Source organism: Anas platyrhynchos, chromosome Z (assembly GCF_047663525.1).
Source record: "Anas platyrhynchos isolate ZD024472 breed Pekin duck chromosome Z, IASCAAS_PekinDuck_T2T, whole genome shotgun sequence".
Lineage (NCBI taxonomy): Eukaryota > Metazoa > Chordata > Aves > Anseriformes > Anatidae > Anas > Anas platyrhynchos.
This window is the reverse complement of record NC_092621.1, coordinates 77957998-77975502: the sequence shown is the minus strand read 5'-3', so window position 1 is coordinate 77975502 and position 17505 is coordinate 77957998. Positions and strand designations below refer to the sequence as shown.

Genomic DNA, 17505 nt, shown 5'->3' with positions numbered 1-17505 from the left:
CTAATCTATGTTCACGAGAATATCACTGTGCAATCTAACATTGCCTAAAGTGTTTGCTTCCACTTTAAATAAATGTCAGTTGCTGTAAATACAGTACTTTGCAGATAAGCTGTGCAGAGCTTTTAACATTGACCTGTTTCTTGATATTAACCGGCACATAATAAATGCTTTTGGGAGGTTATTTTCTCTTGTCAGGGTCACTGTGACTTACATTACAAAATATAAAAAAATACTGAAAAAACCACACAATCTCCTTGGTAACAGTGTTTTTCCTTCCCTTTTGCTGTATGTTAGCAAATTAAAAAATAGTATTACTCCTATATAACGCAACCATATAATGTTGATGTTTAATTCTTTATTGATTGATGTAAAGTCAGCACATCCAGAACAAGAAGATCAACATAGAAAAGTACTTACAGTGTTAACATTTTGGAAGAAACAGAGTAAACTAAGACAAATCGGTACAGATACTGCAAAAATTATTCTTTGCATCAGTTTATTGCTTTGTATCAATTTATTATAAAGAATTCAAGGGGTATCCATAGCTGATATTCTAAGTGTTTTTCTCTTACACATGAACCTTGGTTTTTGCTTTTCAGAAGCACACCAACTTTTTATCTTCTCTTAGAAAGCGGGCCACTGTTATGCTGTGCTGTACAGTCAAGCTGTAAAACTTGTCAATGTCCAGTGCAATTCTCACTGATGTTAGAACTGGGACTTAGTGTAACATTAAGGTCAATGTTACTTGTATATCCCATAAGATGTATATCCCATAAGAATGCTTCATAACACAATGCTTTTAAAATGCTTTGGGGAAGAAGTCATCACAGTTTTTAGGGTTACTCTTTTTTTTTTTTTTTTTTCTTTTTCCTGCTCACAGACTGATCTGCAATGAAAGGGTGGTAGGGATCTGTGCTTGTAGGCTCTCAATGTCAGGGTTGGAGCTGCAGCTGCTGACCACCCTCATATTTCCCCTGCAGGATGTATATTTGTGATGTGGGGTGTGTTTTCTGGAATCTTTCACCGTTGAACTATTGTACTGTCAAGTAGGATTTTCTCACAGTGATGCAATATATATTTCCACTCAATTAGATTTTATAATTTAAAATGCCTGCCCTTATGTAGAAGTACAGAAAGACTCATTTATTGTGCCAAGACAGTTTTTTCATACACTTCAAATTTGTACTGGATGCCATTCTCTTCCTGGACTTCAGCAGGAACACCTGGGTATCTAGAGAAAGGGAAAGAGAAAAAGCAAATGACAAAAAGTAGATAATAATATAATTGCAAGTCACCACTAATTTATCCAATTAATCGGAATAGAGAGTTGTCTGGTCAAAAGGAGATGAAAATTAATCCTTACCACACATACGTGTATATTAGCTACAAACTATTTTTGGGAAACATGTCACATGTGATTCATGCTACTATCAGCAACTTGTACGTACATCTTTTTAAACTGAGGAAGTAGACATGCAAAACAAACAAGACAAATAAAAAACAAATAAAATTTTGATTGGAGCCTCCCATATTACTTAAAATGTTGGTAAAGGCAGAGGTGACATAGACAGTTTTGTATTTTTTTGTTTGCTTTTGTCTAGATGGTCTAGAGGGAATGCTATGGTAAAGGCTTTCTACAGGTCTATGAGAGCTTCTTAAAGCCGGTGATTGTTACCTGCTACAAAGTGTTCCCCTCTATTCCAAAGTTACTAAAACAATTTTTATTAATAGATACTCTTAAATCTCTTCCATTCCCTGTGACAGAGTATGAGTAATGTTGACATTGAGGGAGAAAGAAATTTTAAATTGTATTTGCTGGGTCAGCCTCTGTTAGGCTTCCATTTCAGTAGGCGAATTATCTGCTACTTCATAATTAATGTTTTAAGACCAAATTCTGATTTCAATTCATCGACCAAAACTAATATATACCTAGGAAACAACCAAGAGAAAGAGGAAAGAACTTTGGGTCAGAGATAATTATATTACACTAGACTAGGATATTACACATCACAGAACACTTCAGAATATGTTAAAGTTGAGAAAGGTGACTCATGCTCCCCACTCACTTTGCCTCTCCTGCATCCTTCTGTGCTGCCCCCACCTATTCTCTGCCAACTCAGTGCAAATCCACTCCTGTGCCCTGGGCTGTGAGCAGAGAACCTGACTTGCCATTCATTCTGTCTGCTGCTGGCCTGTCATTAGCTGGAAACAAAAATGGGAGCAGCAAGATGAAGAAGGGTTCCTGTCCTTGTGTTGCTTTTGGAGGCATCTATTTGTACTTTTGGTACCTCCCCACTGCCTGTTGGATGTGATCTTGTTTGAAAGAACATAAAAGCATGACTAGAATGTGACAAGGATAACATATAAGAAACTGTAGTGAATGGCAGAAACTTAGCTGCTTAATACTTGTTCTTACTAAGTTTGTTAGTAAAAAGTAAATTTTCGCAAGAAAAAGGAATAACCTTAGAAATCTATAAAGGCCCAACCTACCCTGTTCTTTGTCTTAGATGGTTCACTGAAGAAATTCAGAGGCTAAAATACCACTAACAGCATACTGAGAGATACAAAGCTTAGTAAATATTTAAGTAATTCTACAGTGAGAGAGAATAAGTAATCTGCTTTTCAAGCATCTTCAAACTGAGAAATGCAATCCTTTATTGTAAAGGTTATGGGAGGCTGAAGAATCAAAAAAATTCAAAAATTCTGTCTGTTCTGAGTGTGGTATAAATTCCAAGATCTATGTAAAATACAACTTTAAATACAACTAAAATACAACAAAGAAAAATACAGTGAAAAGCACCCCTAACTTAAAACAGAACATGGCTTCAGTAGGATCCTTACACATGCAGAATAAGTAATTATTAAGTCTCCCTTCTGATACCTACTCTGTGAGAAGTTTGTAGACATTGTAGTCAATTTCTGGAAAAAACGTGTCACTTTCAAATTCATGCAAAATTCTTGTCACAAACAATCGATGATTAATTGGCTTCTCCATTGCTGCCTTTAAAAGCAAAGAAAAAAATAATTAAAATTCCATTGCTCCATGTAAAACAGCTAAACTATTCATGAAGTATTATTCTTGTTTAATGACATTTTTAATAATCTTGTGTTAAAGCACTATTTGAAGTAAGACAATATCAAATATACATTCTCATTTGAAATGCTATTTTCTTTAACAATTATTTGAATTCTTATTGTCTGCTCCAGACATCACCACAGCAGCATGCGAAACAAACAAAAAGATGAGGCTTAGGGATAGTTTCTACTTATATTTTGCACACTAAAATTATGTTATCTAGAACTGAAACTAATCTACTGTTTATATACAAGGTTTAACCAAAGCACTGAAAACTGAACTCTAGATCTCCTCCTTATCATCGTGTTCCAGTTCCACTTGCTAAGTGGCAGCAAGACCTGGTCTCAGAGCTCTGGGCTCTGAAAAAAATAGTTAAATTAATTAATTACGAAAAAGTTATGAGAAGTCCTGTGAGAAGAAAGCAGCAGTATGGCCCTGTCTCAACAAGCAAAGTGTGTGTATTACATGTCCTTGAAAGACAGTAAATTTCCATTGGTGAGAAGAGGCCTGCACATGACAGTGAGTTTTTACATTTTGTTAATGTTGCTAAGGATTCATAGGCTACTTCTAGTCTGCATAAGTCTGAAATCCCAGTGATCAAGTTATATATCAATTTAACATCCAGGTTTGATCTCTGGATTATGGCAAAGCGGTAGTATGTTTTGAAAGTCTTGTAACAGCACCAAAGAGAATTTTCAGGTTCCTCAAATGAAAAAGATTGTAAAGACAACTGTAAAGTGAGCTCCTCCCTAACAAATGCACACAAACTCTTGAGTTCAAAAAGCTATACTGGTGTCTGAGTACAACAAATTTGTTGATATGCTTACAGCTGTTTCCCTGTTTCCCTTCATGGCAATCAGTAATGCTTTGTTAGAAGTGATTCACCATGCAGCATGCTATTAGGTACAACTTTGACAAGTGCAGGAACCAAGTAATTGCAAATTTTATCCAATAAAATTAATCAGTAGTGTTGCCAAGAAGCTCATTTCTAGGAAAGCAGCTCTATTACTACAGAATACCTTAAAACGAAAGGGGTAAGTCACAGCATACCAATACTCACCAGCACTGAACTGATCTACAACTAGTTTGTAAACAAATACAATTTACTTTTTATCTATGGGCAGGCTATAGAAGGAGAAGCATCATGTGGAATGATCGAAGAGTAACTTGCTTCACAAAATTAAAAACAACACCTTGTAAAACGAGATACTTTTCTTTTGCAGCAGGTGGATAAATCCATTTCCTACTCAGCTTAATGGGAATTTTTCCAGTGCTTCAGCAAGAACTCTCTACCAGTAAGACAGGTCAGGGAAGAAAGTGACGAGTTCCTGGCCACAGCTGCTGGACGGGCAGCTGAACTTACCCCAACGGGGACCATAGATCGGCCTCTGTTGCAGACGAAGGGTAACATAGGTTGAGTGGATCAAACACCTGTGCAACTGTCTGCCCCTGAATCAACAGAAAACACTACTTTGCCAAACTGGATCTCAAAGACGTTCTTGGTGTGGCTTGCATTTATTTTGCTTTCCTACCACAATCCACTAAATTGTCCTCGGACGGTATTTGTACCTGTACTAGCTTCTCTGGGGAGTTCTCTTGTGAGAGCGTTTGCTCTCCTCACAGGCTCGCCCGCCAATGTAGCAGCTACAGAACCGTTTAAGGTATTACAGTTTAATGAAATAAGGAAAGCAAAGTTGATTTTGCCTCATTTTAGAGCACAGTCTATTAAAGCCATAGCTGCTGATCTGTTCCTTCAGAAACACCACAGCCATTCCTCAGAGATGACTTCCCAAAAGAAAGGGAGGACAGGAGAGCTGGTGTTGGGACTGGTCCTCTTGTCCCAGGCAAGTCACCCCCGTATGTGAGCCAGAGTCCTTTATTACTCACATAAGCCTTTATATCCCTGTGAAAAGATTTTAGCATACCCTTGTCATTTTGCTCCTTTCTAGGCAATCGCCAATAGACCTGACTCTGAATCATACATCAAGAAGTAGATGACCCAGGAATTATTTTCCCCATAATTTCCAGCTTTATTGGACTGGCAGCCATACAAGATTAGTCTCTGTCTGCACTTAAAGAACTACTACCTTGAATTAGTTGTCCTTGTAGAACACAGGTTAAAACAACCCTAAAGCTCCACAACAAATAGCTGCACATTACGAGCAGTTTTCAAAAGTACTATATAGAAAATTAATCTTTTATAGATTTTATCACCAAACTGCTGCACACTGGAGGGCATAGCGACCAATTGCTGTAGAAGGGACGAATTAAATCCAGTCATTCAAAGATTTGCTGGTTTTAGAAGGACACATGCACATCGCTTCTGCCTTCCCATCGTCGACTGATTACATAAAGTAGATAAAATAGGGAAAGTAACTATGTGAAGCACTTATTTTTCAAGTGTCTTTCTGCTTCTAGACAACATTGCCAATCCAAGCAATATGCCAGAACAACACAAAAGAGAAAATTTCAAAGGAAACGTTCTGTCCACCTGCATTCTGTTTTCTGACTCTTCATATGCATATTGCAAGCTGCATTTCTGAAGCCACGAGAGCAGTAATATACACATCATGTATGAAAAAAAAAATCTCACAGCTAAAGAGCTCCTGAAATTCTAGGTCCCACCTAGGTAAAACTTAAACCTTCTCTGTTGGAAGGGTAGCTGTGATAATCATGATAAGGTTATTCACCATGAAGCACCTTCAAAAACGCTTCCTCCCCATGGACTGCAATTCTGTCTCATACATTAACCATTTTTAAATTTTTCTCCCCAGAGGAATGTCAAATTTGGTGTTAGTTCAGAACAACAACCAAACAAAGAACGATAGGAACATTACACCTTTCCTTCCAGTGTTAAAAACTTTAGTTTGAAGAGTGCACTGGAAAGGCTGGATGTGTCTCTCTTAAGTCTGTGAAAGCATAAAGATGCTAAACTGAAGAAAGTTCTTCAACTTTTACAAGAAATTATTAATTAATCTACTACTCCATTGCTAACATTGTGGCTCTGTTTCTTCTGATTTTATTTGCAACAAGGTAAGAGGAAGAAGCATGGACTAGAGGCATAACTACATTAGTTATGGATGTATTTTTAGAAAACAGATTTCTATAGAAGGATAGTCCCATCAGCTGTAATGCTTTAACCTTGTCACATTTATATAGAAGAGATGTTAGGGAATTGCTTTATGATGGCTGTAATCTGTTCTCAAAAGACACCCGAAGGTCAAAGGAATAGAGTTAAATTGTCTTTCCATTGCTGTTGTTTTGTTTGTAGAAATACACGTGGGAAAATTATTCTGTAAGGAAGTATTTAGTGGCACTACAGGGACAAAGTTACACTTGCTTACATGCTGGGAAGACAGCAATCTTCTCTGGAAAGACAACTGCCCAGGACTCACATCTGCATATTAAAGTAAGATTATCATGAGTTTGGTGGGACAGGGAAAGAAAATACAGACGGTACAACCACTCTCCTTCCTTGAAATGTACCGACATTGTCATGGCCAATTGCTGCCTAAGCGGTTCTCTCCATAGGCAGGAGAACTCTGCCTATCATCCAGCCTGAACCCCTCCATAACACAGTTCAGTGTATATCTAGAATTTACTTTCCATGCAAAGACCTGATGTTGGGATGTTGCCCTTTATTTGTGGCTTAGTTTTACTTTGCACAAGGTAGTATTACTAGCTGCTGAGAGTTTTAATAGGATTAAGCCATACTGATTAGTCTGAAAGAGAAATAACAAAGCAGCCAATGCAGTACTGTGCTTTCTGCACTGATTCCTCACAGAGCAGAAAATGCTTCAGGCCTTTAGCATGACGCCCTCCACGTCAATGGCTTCACACAGCTCAGGTGAGCCTGCTCTTTGCAGCATGTTCTTGTAGGAAACAACAACACACTGCACTGCAACATGCAAGAAGGGCACAGCACCTTACCGCAGAAAAATGGGCTACCCGTGTAGCTCCTTCCTAAGTGGTTCTCAGTCCTTGGTCACATCTCTGACTGAACACAACTCTTTGAAAAAAAACGATGGTAACACACCTGTTAGTCTCTACTTCAGGAGGTAGGCAGTTTAAAATCACTTTGTCTTATGTGCAGGGAAGAGATTTCTTTTATGGTCTGTAGGAAATTCAGACATACTAAAATTTAATCCTTAAAATGCGTATCTTAGTATACATGTACTAGTTAGCAAAGTTTGGGCAGGCTTGAAAAAAATCACAGCAAAACTAGTGACTCAAATTACTAAGAAGTGATCTTTATGGTACAACAAAGATTTGAAGCTTAGCAAATGTGGCATCCACAACCCACTCAGGGCACGCAGAACCCAGTGAAGCGTATATGCTTAGTCAAGAAACTCTGTTTAAGAGGGTAATTAATCATCTGCAAGAGACCTGCTGCAGTAAATATGAATAGCAACTTCATAATTCAATAATTTTGAAGAATGAAAGAGGGTAGATTACCAAACCCAATATGTCAAATACTAATACATAGGAAGACACCTGAGCATGAATATTAGATAACATTTTCCCTCAGAGATTACTGGAAATTTAATTTTCCAGCTCAAGCCTCTTTGTTGAATAATTTCCCCAAACACGATTTATCAGTGGCATCTATTTTCTGTTATGCCCAGCCTAGGTATTAACTCAACAGCAAAAATAACAAAACTTATGAAAGGAGAACTTTTTGTTCTGTTATGAAATTACAAGTTCTCCAAATTTAATACATGAATACAATTCTGTACTTCAGCAATATGACCTTGAGTGTCATTGTTTGCTTCCGAGGCACTGAGAAAGCAACAAGCTGAGTAGGAACATATAAATTAGAAGAGACAATTTTAAATGTTTGAGATGCTGTAGAAAAAAATGTTTTATCAAGGTGAAAACCTGTTTGACATATAGCCTGTTTTAGTGTCACTGAAGAGGCCTTGGTTATGAGGACCTGAGTCATACATTTTTTATTTTTTTAAAGTTTTGTTGCTAGCTTTTTCCACTGCTGGGTTCATTCTTTGGAGGTTGTGTTTGGCTATTTTTACAAAATAGGTTTTACATTAAACACTCCAAAAACATTGTATCGTAATACCATTTCATCCACACAAGTAGATGTGTTTTCTGTTTTTGTTTTTCTTTCTTTTTTTTTTTTTTTTAAATAAAAGCACTGTTTAATATTTGAGGATATGCTGGACTTATAGTTCCTATTCCTAGTAAAATCTCAATGTTGTTCTAAATCAATTCAAAATACCCAGTTTAATCCAATTAAAAAAGACTGATCTAATTTATAATGAGCAGACATCCCTAGGACCTCCAAGCAGCACTATTTTTCAGAGTCAAAGCCAAGTCCTGAACCTCTCAATTAAGAGACAATTGAAGAGACAGTGCTTCCACACAGAGTGCATCCACACTGGTGTCTCAGCTCGGAACAGAAATTTGGTTTTGAAATCGATCTTCCAATTGTCTGTCCTTTTGTTGCACCAAGGAGCAATCTTGGTGTGTATGAACTACATTTCTTGGGGCTGAAACCAAGTCAAGAAGTCTGCTTAAGGAACTTATCTGATATGCTCCAACTGCTAATAGGAACTCAAGGGACAATGAGTGAATCACCACCACAAGTTGTCCGGCACACAAGCACTCATTGAGCCAGCAGCAGGCTCTCAAAACATCAAGTGCTCACGCAAAACCATGGAGTGCCTCTCATGCCATAAAATGACTTTGTAATTGCTATGACCTGCTAGCCCTCACCGGGCTGCTGTGCTGCTCCTTCTCGTCCATGCAATCAATAGCAGCACCAACACCTTCTGGAACTCGGAAGACCCAGCTTGGCATCAAGCTGAGAGCCGAGGTAATTAAACTTGTAAACCCGTGGTGTGAGAAATCCAAAAGCTTCCTTGGAGGCAGCATTACACTTTATGGCTGTTCCAGGAGGTTACAAATCTTATGAGGTGATCAGTGTTAAGACGCACTTAAGAAGATGAAGGCTGTCCTTAGCAAGGCCTGGCACAACAAACAGCCACATCAAAAGCTTATCCCTGAGGACGCTTTGAAGCAGGAGGAGGCTTTTGAACCAGTCTCTTCAGTGGACTGTGGAAGCTGTTTTTAATCCCTTCTATTTTCACTTCCTAATGCCAACACTACTCATCTGTCCCTGCTGCCACCAAAATGCAGAGGACAACAAGTTCCAGAAGAGACAGTTTCCCACAGTAAGCAGCTGAACAGAGTAGCATGAGAACATGGGATGGCCACCACATTCAGAGCTTACCTTCTGTTCTTCACAGGACTTGAGGCAGAAACAAGTTTATGTCAGTACCCCTTTGACCCTGGAGAAACCCGTGTCCTTGAGAACACAGGGAGAGTGGGCAAGAGGGCCACAAGCCACAGGCAGCTGCACTGCATCCTGTAAATGTTCAGAAACAAGCAGGATGTTTTCCCCCTGTAGTCCTGAGGAAGCAGCTGCAGAAGCAGCAGCGGCGCCTTGCCTCTGTCCCACTCCTTGCACCTCTATTGCTGAGGTCAGCAGGCCAAACTGGAGAGCGTCGAGCACTTCTGTGTGCTTGTGCTGGGCAAAGCAGCACAGCAGGCACCAGCAGGTCAGAGAGACAGGCTGGAAACCTGTGTCCCTTCCACACCCACGCAGCTGGGAACTTGGTCCACCCCAGCACAGCTCTGTAGCTGCAGATATGCCAGGCTTCTGCAACAAGGGTACACTGAGCTCACCATTCTCTCCTGTAGTGATCCTGGCAGGAAGACCACTGTACACTGAGGAGTTTGTGATCCATCTACGTGGATTTGAGGCTGCACAGCTTGGGGTCCCCAGCATCTAAAGGGATTTAACATTACCTACACTATTCTGTCTTTCTTTAAAGGGTTAGCTCTGATAAAACGGTGTTTTAAATGTCAGGTTAGAGTCTGAGTGCCTTTCTCAATGGGGTCATCATGGACTGGCTCCTCCTGATGCAAAACACCTCTTTGCTGCTCTGTTGCAGAGCTATATTCAAATGCAAAAGAGGATTTATTCAGCAGGCACCAGTGTTACTTCCGAATGAGCAGGAGCAGAAGCAACCCAGGTAAGGACTGGAAAAAGGACCTGATGGTGGTTGGGATGATCATTTGCACGAGAAATGTGGAAATTCAAGTATGGGGCTTTCTAGAGCAGAGTGCTCTTGTCATCAAGGTTTGTCCTCATAAAGATCTACCTATTTTGAAAGATCTGAACTTTGGGCTAAAAGCCCCAAACTGCTACAAGCAGAAATGCCATATGCCCTCAGCACTACCTGCTTCAAACCACTCCTGTTGCACTTCCTAGCTGAAGTACTTACAGTCACTTTCTCCATCACGGACTGCTACTTACTGAACACAAGCAGACTTAAATCTTTGAGACATTCAAAGTAGTAAGATCAAAATAATGCTTTAAAAACAAGTACCTACAATTACTAAATAAAATGATTCACTTCAGTTACCAATTGGTGTTTTTACTTCCCACGCTTCTCTACATGATAGAATGGAAATATTCCAGCAATCCATTGTGCATCTTCAATACAAGCACTTAAATATTACCTGCTGCTTCAGTAGAAGTGCATGGTTTCCATCAAACCCTCTCAAATAAGATCACAAAGATAGTTTGGATGCAGGAATCTGCATAAAACTTCAAATTTCTCCCTAATGAATTACAAATTCTTTTGAAACATCCTGAGTAGACACTCGAAGGAGGGAAAACAGCAGAAATTTTAAACCACACTCCTTATGCTGATCAGCACAGCAATATGTTGAAAAAGTAGTCCTGATCAAAACTGCCTATTTATAATAAAACTAATGGTTAGTAATGGTATCAAAAATGGCATTGTTTTCTATCATCCAGACACTAGAAAAACAGTTAAATTAAAAGCCGACAACACAGAATTTCCTCTATGAACAAGCAAAAATTATCGTTTTTTACAGCACTAGATGAATAAGTGGCTAATGTACAGAAGGTGTAAATGCTTCTGCTCACATTATGCATCAGGCAGAATTACATACAGAAGCCAAATCCGGTCTCTTGCTCATGATGGGCAATTATGCCCAATATGAAGAGAATCTATCTCCAGAAATAAACTTTCCACTTATTACCAGGAAGCAGGCATTTTAATGGTTGAGAGTGAAGGACAATTTATTGCTATATAATACTTGATTATAGACTGAGTGCATTTGGATATCAAAGGCATGGTGGGCTTCACCACATATGAAACTGACTATAAGACACAGATAAATGAATAGGTAGAGCAGCAACAGTCTTTTGCAGGCTATTTGCATATGCATGATATTTTTTTGTATAACTGTAATTACGAATTCTTTTTTCTTTTTTTTTTTTTTTCCAAAATGTCTATTCCCTAAGACGCGGAGAAGAGATTCACAAAAGGCACAAACTGGAAGAAAGGCAAGAAATACTCAAACATGTATTTTCTCACCCTACATACAAAAAAATATTAACAGCCTAACTTGCTACCAGGAGCACAATGGCACTTTCATCACACACCTGAAGTCCAAGTGCCAGACAAGAAGTGGAGTACATTTCCTGCATACCTGAAATGACCACAGGATGATTTTCCTTTATTGTAAACATAAAAAGGTTGCTTTACAACTCCTACTTGACACCTTTTTTTCTTCTAAAAAAAAAAAATCAGAATAAAGAATGCTTCTCCTGACTGATGTGAAAGGAACTAAAGGAACTAGGGTTGATGAACATTATCTTTTCTGTGGTACTGTTTGATGATAAGTGCAATTTATATGAGAAACAAACAAAAGAAATCACCTGAGAATTAAATGGCAGACCGTACACTGTGCAGGGGCTCAAAGGATGGCTTCAGGGACATGGATGTAGGCATGGAAAGAAGGCTAAATTTTGTGTGTGTGTAAGAAAAAAAATGAGAGGAAAAGTTTTGGGGAACAGAGAAAGATAGCTGAGGAAATACAGGACAAGAAGAAGGTAGCTTTTACTTTAGACTTTGTTGCACCATCTAATACCTTAATTAAGGAGAGAAGGAACTTTGCTTTTGTAGGAAAACAGGGCTGTTTATACAGGGCTTTGAGAAAAGAATACAGTGGCACACATTGTCTTTTCGGAACATAAACAGACACCAAGAGAAACCTGGGGAGTGGGAACAGACAGAGACAGCCGGTTGCTGGAAGGGAAAAGAGTCAGTTTCACGTTTTATCTTAACTAATCTTATTTCTAACGTTATTACATGCCAGGTCTATTTAAATACTCTTTTCTTATTTGTACACCTGTATATAATGTAGTACTTTAGCTTAAACCACTGTACTGGTTTTCTTTGTTCTTACATCCTCTGCAGAGCCAGTCTACTATGACAGTAAAATAAACAAAACAGTATGGGTCTTGGCATAAAAACCTAGCAATTTAAATAGTTAAGAAAAGCTCTCAAAAGCACAATGCCTGTATGACATTGCAAGAGCAACAGTTGCTACTTGGACAGGTATTTTAAACTTCTGAGTTGAATCTTACTTTTTAAGACTTGCTCTGCTGGAGTCACTGGAGTTTGCTAGGTCACCTAGAGTTAAAAAAAAAAGACTCACGCCTGTACTTTGTAAAGTGGAAATAACTTCTTTCTCCCATCACAGAAAACTGATAATTTAAGAGTACTATAAATGTACCTTATAAACCGAAGTGCCTCCAATGATCCACACCATGTCTACTTTACTCTTTAATTCCGGAGAATCCAGAAGAGCTAAGGCATCATCCAGACTTTTGGAAAGATAATGTGCTCCTTCTGGGGTTTCCCTAGGAAAACCAAAGTTTTATTAAGGGACCATTTGTCACAATAATCAAAACAATCACGGCATACAGTGTATTTCACTGAATTTACAAGTGACTAAATGTTTCTCAGTAGTTCTTTATTTTGAAATGTCTGTTACTGCTAAGCTGATAGAATTCTCAGCTCACTGCAGGATTGCTTAACAAATCAAAATTTAATCCTAACTGTGACTTAAGAGGCACTATAAATTATAGACCTGAATTTTTTTATCAAGTTTTAAAAAAAGCATAACTGAGGAATGTAGATATCCATATATTAAAATATAGATTTTTACTGGAATTCTAGAATTAATATTCTAGTTAGGAATTAATATTCCACTCAGCAAAACAAGTCAAAAAGTCCTTAACCCCTCCCCCCCAACCTCTCCTTTCAGCCCCAAACTCACTAACAACTTCCAAAGCAATAAACCATTACAAGTGGACACATTTTTATTTAAGAATATTTCGATTGTGGGTGTTGTACTCAGAAAGACAGCTCTGAAAAAGGACAGGTTCATATACATTAAATGTTAGTAATAATAAACTTAAAAGAGATGATTGAATTCACCAATCTAACTAGGTACTAGAGAAATATAACTAAAAAAATGAGTCCAAAAGAATACTGGAAAGTGTCAGATGGTTTGTATGTAGAGCTAGGACTACTATTTATTATGTAAAGTAGTAATAATTGTTTTGTGAAATGATTAAGAAAAAAAATAAAAATATTAAAGAAATTAAAGGTAGTGATATCACTCAGAGCCAATAGCAGAGGTGCTTCCTAACCAGATATAGAACACGTTACATTGAGAATTACTTTATGAGGTACTGCTATACATATCTTTAAGCACAGCTTTGTTATGTTTTACAGGCTTATTATTCATCATACATACTTGAGCTCCCTGCTGAGCACTATATTAACTCTGTCTTTTAAAGGACGATGCTTCTCAGGAATGGAGAACCAGGTTTTTTTACCCATTATCAGTGCATTCTGTTTACCTGAGTAAGAGAGAAAGCATTTATTTAAATGGTGCTTTTGCTCTGTACTAAATTTGTTTAGTTGCTTAGTGACATCTGCTGGACTTTCCCTCCCCCTTCCGAAATCAATTTCAGCAGTTAACAAAAGTACATGCTCATGCCCCAATTCTGAAATGAGTCACAGGCACAAAAGAACAGGTTTGTGGCCTCAAAGCGTTGGCAGGCAGTTGACACCAATGTAATCTCATTCACACTGTAAACTTGCAAAATTGAAATTAAAAAAAAAAAAACAACAATAAAACACAACAACAACAAAGAAAAACACAAAAGGCATGTCACTGTCCATTACATAAACATGAGCTCTGCTAGTTATGACACCACATTCATCTCCATGTGTGGGACCAACTCACAATGTCAGAGTTCTCAAAGAATGAATAAACATTTTTGGTCTCTTTTTAAATGCAAAAGTGGCATTCAGAACTTGACTTGGTGTTTGCATGTTCCAGCATTCCAATTATTTGATCAGAAATAGTAACCAGGTTTGAGAGGTATTAAGAAAAAAAGCAGCCAGGTAAAAGGACAACTTTTGGGAGAAGAACCAGACAAATTAAATCTAAAGCAGGTGTCCAACAGATACTCAATCACACCCCAAAACTCACCCTTCAGTATTATTTCTGACCAAACACAAGATGCATAGCCCAATTATCTCTCACACACATCCTCTTGAGGAGAGGGCTATCAGAACTTCCCTTCATTATTAGCAAGTGGTGTTGTCAGAGAAATAAACGTGGCGGTTGAGACTCACGAAAGGCAGGAGGAAGGTTATTACTATGCTACAAAGCAGGAGGGATTCTGTTGAAAAGAAAAGAGCATTTTCACACAGCTACTTTCTCTGCTTCTTGGCACACCAGAGAACTGATGTTCCGGCTGTCCATGTGCCATGCCTAAACACCCTTGTCCTGCAGATAAGCTGCATGAGCAAATATCCAAAGAGATGTACAGCACTGTCAAATTTATTTATTTATTTTTTTAGCAGAGACCACTAGCAGGAAACACAAAAGTTCTGAAAAGGATGGTTTTCCTCACAGAGATTCTCAGAGGGACACCCAAGGGGTCAGAACAAATATTTACCTAGATCAATATCTAATTTACAGTAGTCATCCGTGCAGGAACACAAGCAGACTAAAAGCAAGATCACGTGATACTTCCCCATGGTTTACTTCCCCTTTTGAAAAATCAGTGACTGGTCACTTTTTTGAGCTAAAGGTGGTAGCCTTGCTGTAAAGATTTATGGAAGCATCATCCATCACAAGGTCTGTTGACAAAGAAACCTAACTGCCTGACATTTAAGATCATAGCTTATCAAAAGACTTGCAAGCAGGATGAAGCATTTTTTTTAATTGTATTTAAAATATCTTTTTTGTTTGTTTGTTTGTTTGTTTTTGGTAATGGGTTATTTGTGCCAGGTAAGGTGGAAACTGTAGATAAATAAAAAGACTTATGTTCGTGGAAATATGTCACCATATGTCATGGGCACATGTTAGGCTTCCCAGAAGTTTTGTGAACATGTACATTTTGCTGTATGGTATTTTTTATAGCAGTGTGGGAAAAAGAAAAAAAAAGAACAAACACAGGAGAGTGACCCTATTGACTAACAGAAGCAGCAAAAAAACAGAAGGTAAGCCTGTTGTCTGTCATAGCCCCGATCCCACCAGCTGCAGAGAGCTCACATGGCTCGGAGAGGTCCCAACCTTCCTCTCCCAATTCCTCCTTCCTGCTCCTACTGCATACCTTGCACTGGCAGCTCCTGCTGTACGTACCCTGGTTGGTCTGCTGGGTTATAGAATTGAAATGGCTCAAACAAAATTCAAACCAACACTAAAGACATGTGAGAGGGGAGCAGGAATAACGCAGCAAGGCTTCACTCTCCTCCAGCAGAAAAGCAGACAGAACAAGCTGGCTGTTTCCAGCCCCTGCATTCCCGTACCCACTGGCTGGTGCTCATTTCCACAACCTTTTTGACCTTTCAGTAACTGGCTTTCTTTCACCAAATCATCTGTGATATTACCTTGCTGCAAAGGTCTCATTGGGCCCAAACATTATTGCTACACATTACCAGCACAGATACATATTACTCTGTGCAGACATACAGTATATTGCTGCAATATTGGTGCTGCATATTGACAGTACACTTCGGGTTTTCTGGCATGCTGGGACGGCTTCAGCACCCAGACAAACAAGCAAAATTAATGTCACAAGGGTCAGAGTGGTGTAATGAATGGCCAAGGCTGAACTACACAGCAAACAAGCCAGATAAGCTATCACAGCCTGGAAAAAGATAATAAATAAAAATAAAAAAGCCTGCTAATATTCAGCACATAATAACTTTGCCATTTTGTACTTGTTCAGGGGTAGAGCTGTAGGCAGAACCTTGTTGTCTACCCTGTTGGGGTAGCAGGACTTTGATTGTATTTATTGGATTTGGATTCATCTCCAGTTTCCCCGCTTAGCTGAAACAACCTGGCATTTTTTATGAAGGGGTAAAGTACTTTTGGGTAAAAAAATATAATCTTTTTTTGTCTTCTTTATATCAAAACACAAATTGGTTCTGTTGAAGCATAACACATACGAACAAGAGAGTGTGCTAGGTAATTCCCCGCCTGCTTTTATTGTGAAACACGGATGATGGTGAGGCGTGGGAGGGTGTGGAAGGGCAGGCTGCTTGCAGAAGCTTAACTTTTGAGGTGGCTGAAGCGAAATTACCTGTTCTCTGTGACCGACACCACAGGAACCTAACAACAGGGTGCCCGCGGCACCTCGGCACACGTTACCTTTCACGTGGGACGTGGTGGTCATCCGCTGGAAGTACTTGTACTCGTTCCTGACGAGAGAAGGGGCAGAGGGTTACAAGGATTTATGATTAAATTGCGTTTCTGTCCCTGGCAGTGGCTGCGGGGCAGCGCCGGGGGGGCGTGAGGGAGCCGAGGGGCAGGGAGCGGGCCGGGCTCGGCGCCATGCCCGGAGCTGGACCTTTGGCCCCGGCCCCGCCTGTGAGGGGCCGCTCTGGGCCGGGACCCCATGGGGACCCCATGGGGACCCCCCCAGCCCGGACCCACGGGGAAACCAGCAACACGCCGTGCCTTTTTCCCGCCTTCCACCTGAACTACAACTCCCAGCGCGCACCCCGCGCGGCCCCGCAACCCACACCGGCCGGCGGCGCGCCGCGGGGCACGCTGGGACTTGTAGTCCCGTCCCGTCCCCCCCCCCCCCCGTCGTCCCTCTCCACCTCATCGCCCCGCAGCGCCGCTCCCCCCCGTACCTCAGCGGCGGCCAGGGCAGCGTGCCGTCCTTGCCGATGCCCATGTTCTGGCACACGGCCACGATGGAGTTGAGCGAGCGCACCATGCTCTCACACCGTCACCAAACACAGACACCGCCACTCACGGGGGCGGGCCCGGGGCGGGCGCTCTGAGGGCGCCGCATCCGGCGGGGGGCGGTGCGGCCGGGACCCGGGCCCAGGCTGAAGCTGAGGCCGAGGCCGTGTCCCCGTCCCCGGTGCCGTAGCCATGCCCCGGGGGCGGCGGCAGGACCGTGGAGGCGGCCGGGGGGGCGGTGGTGGCCGCCAGCCGGTGCTCAGCCGCTTCTTCGGGCCGGCGGCCAGCGGCGCGGAGCCGGTGCGGGG

At 40.4% G+C, this 17505-nt stretch overlaps 2 protein-coding genes across 4 annotated transcripts in view; one reads left to right on the top strand and one right to left on the bottom strand.

Annotated features, from left to right (window-relative positions):
• Positions 1–335: 335 nt before the first annotated feature.
• Positions 336–17332, bottom strand: DHFR (dihydrofolate reductase). 2 transcript variants are annotated; one of them, XM_038170317.2, is made up of 6 exons: positions 17143–17320; positions 16655–16704; positions 13739–13844; positions 12710–12836; positions 2886–3001; positions 336–1231 (listed from the first exon to the last, which is right to left on the bottom strand). In XM_038170317.2, the coding sequence occupies exons 1-6, from the start codon at positions 17226–17228 to the stop codon at positions 1144–1146; spliced, it is 573 nt and encodes a 190-aa protein (XP_038026245.1). In that variant the 5' UTR covers positions 17229–17320; the 3' UTR covers positions 336–1143. The 2 variants fall into 2 exon arrangements, with proteins under 2 accessions (XP_038026245.1, XP_071886886.1); XM_072030785.1 differs by lacking the exons at positions 336–1231; positions 2886–3001 and adding an exon at positions 7047–7085 and having other exon boundaries at positions 17143–17332.
• Positions 17265–17505, top strand: part of MSH3 (mutS homolog 3) — a 112988-nt gene continuing 112747 nt past the window's right edge. The window contains exon 1 of one of the 2 annotated variants that reach the window (XM_072030781.1): positions 17265–17497. In XM_072030781.1, the coding sequence (XP_071886882.1) occupies positions 17390–17497 (108 nt within the window). In that variant the 5' untranslated portion in view covers positions 17265–17389. The remainder of the gene's footprint in view (positions 17498–17505) is intronic. The other variant, XM_072030780.1, reaches the window with a different exon arrangement.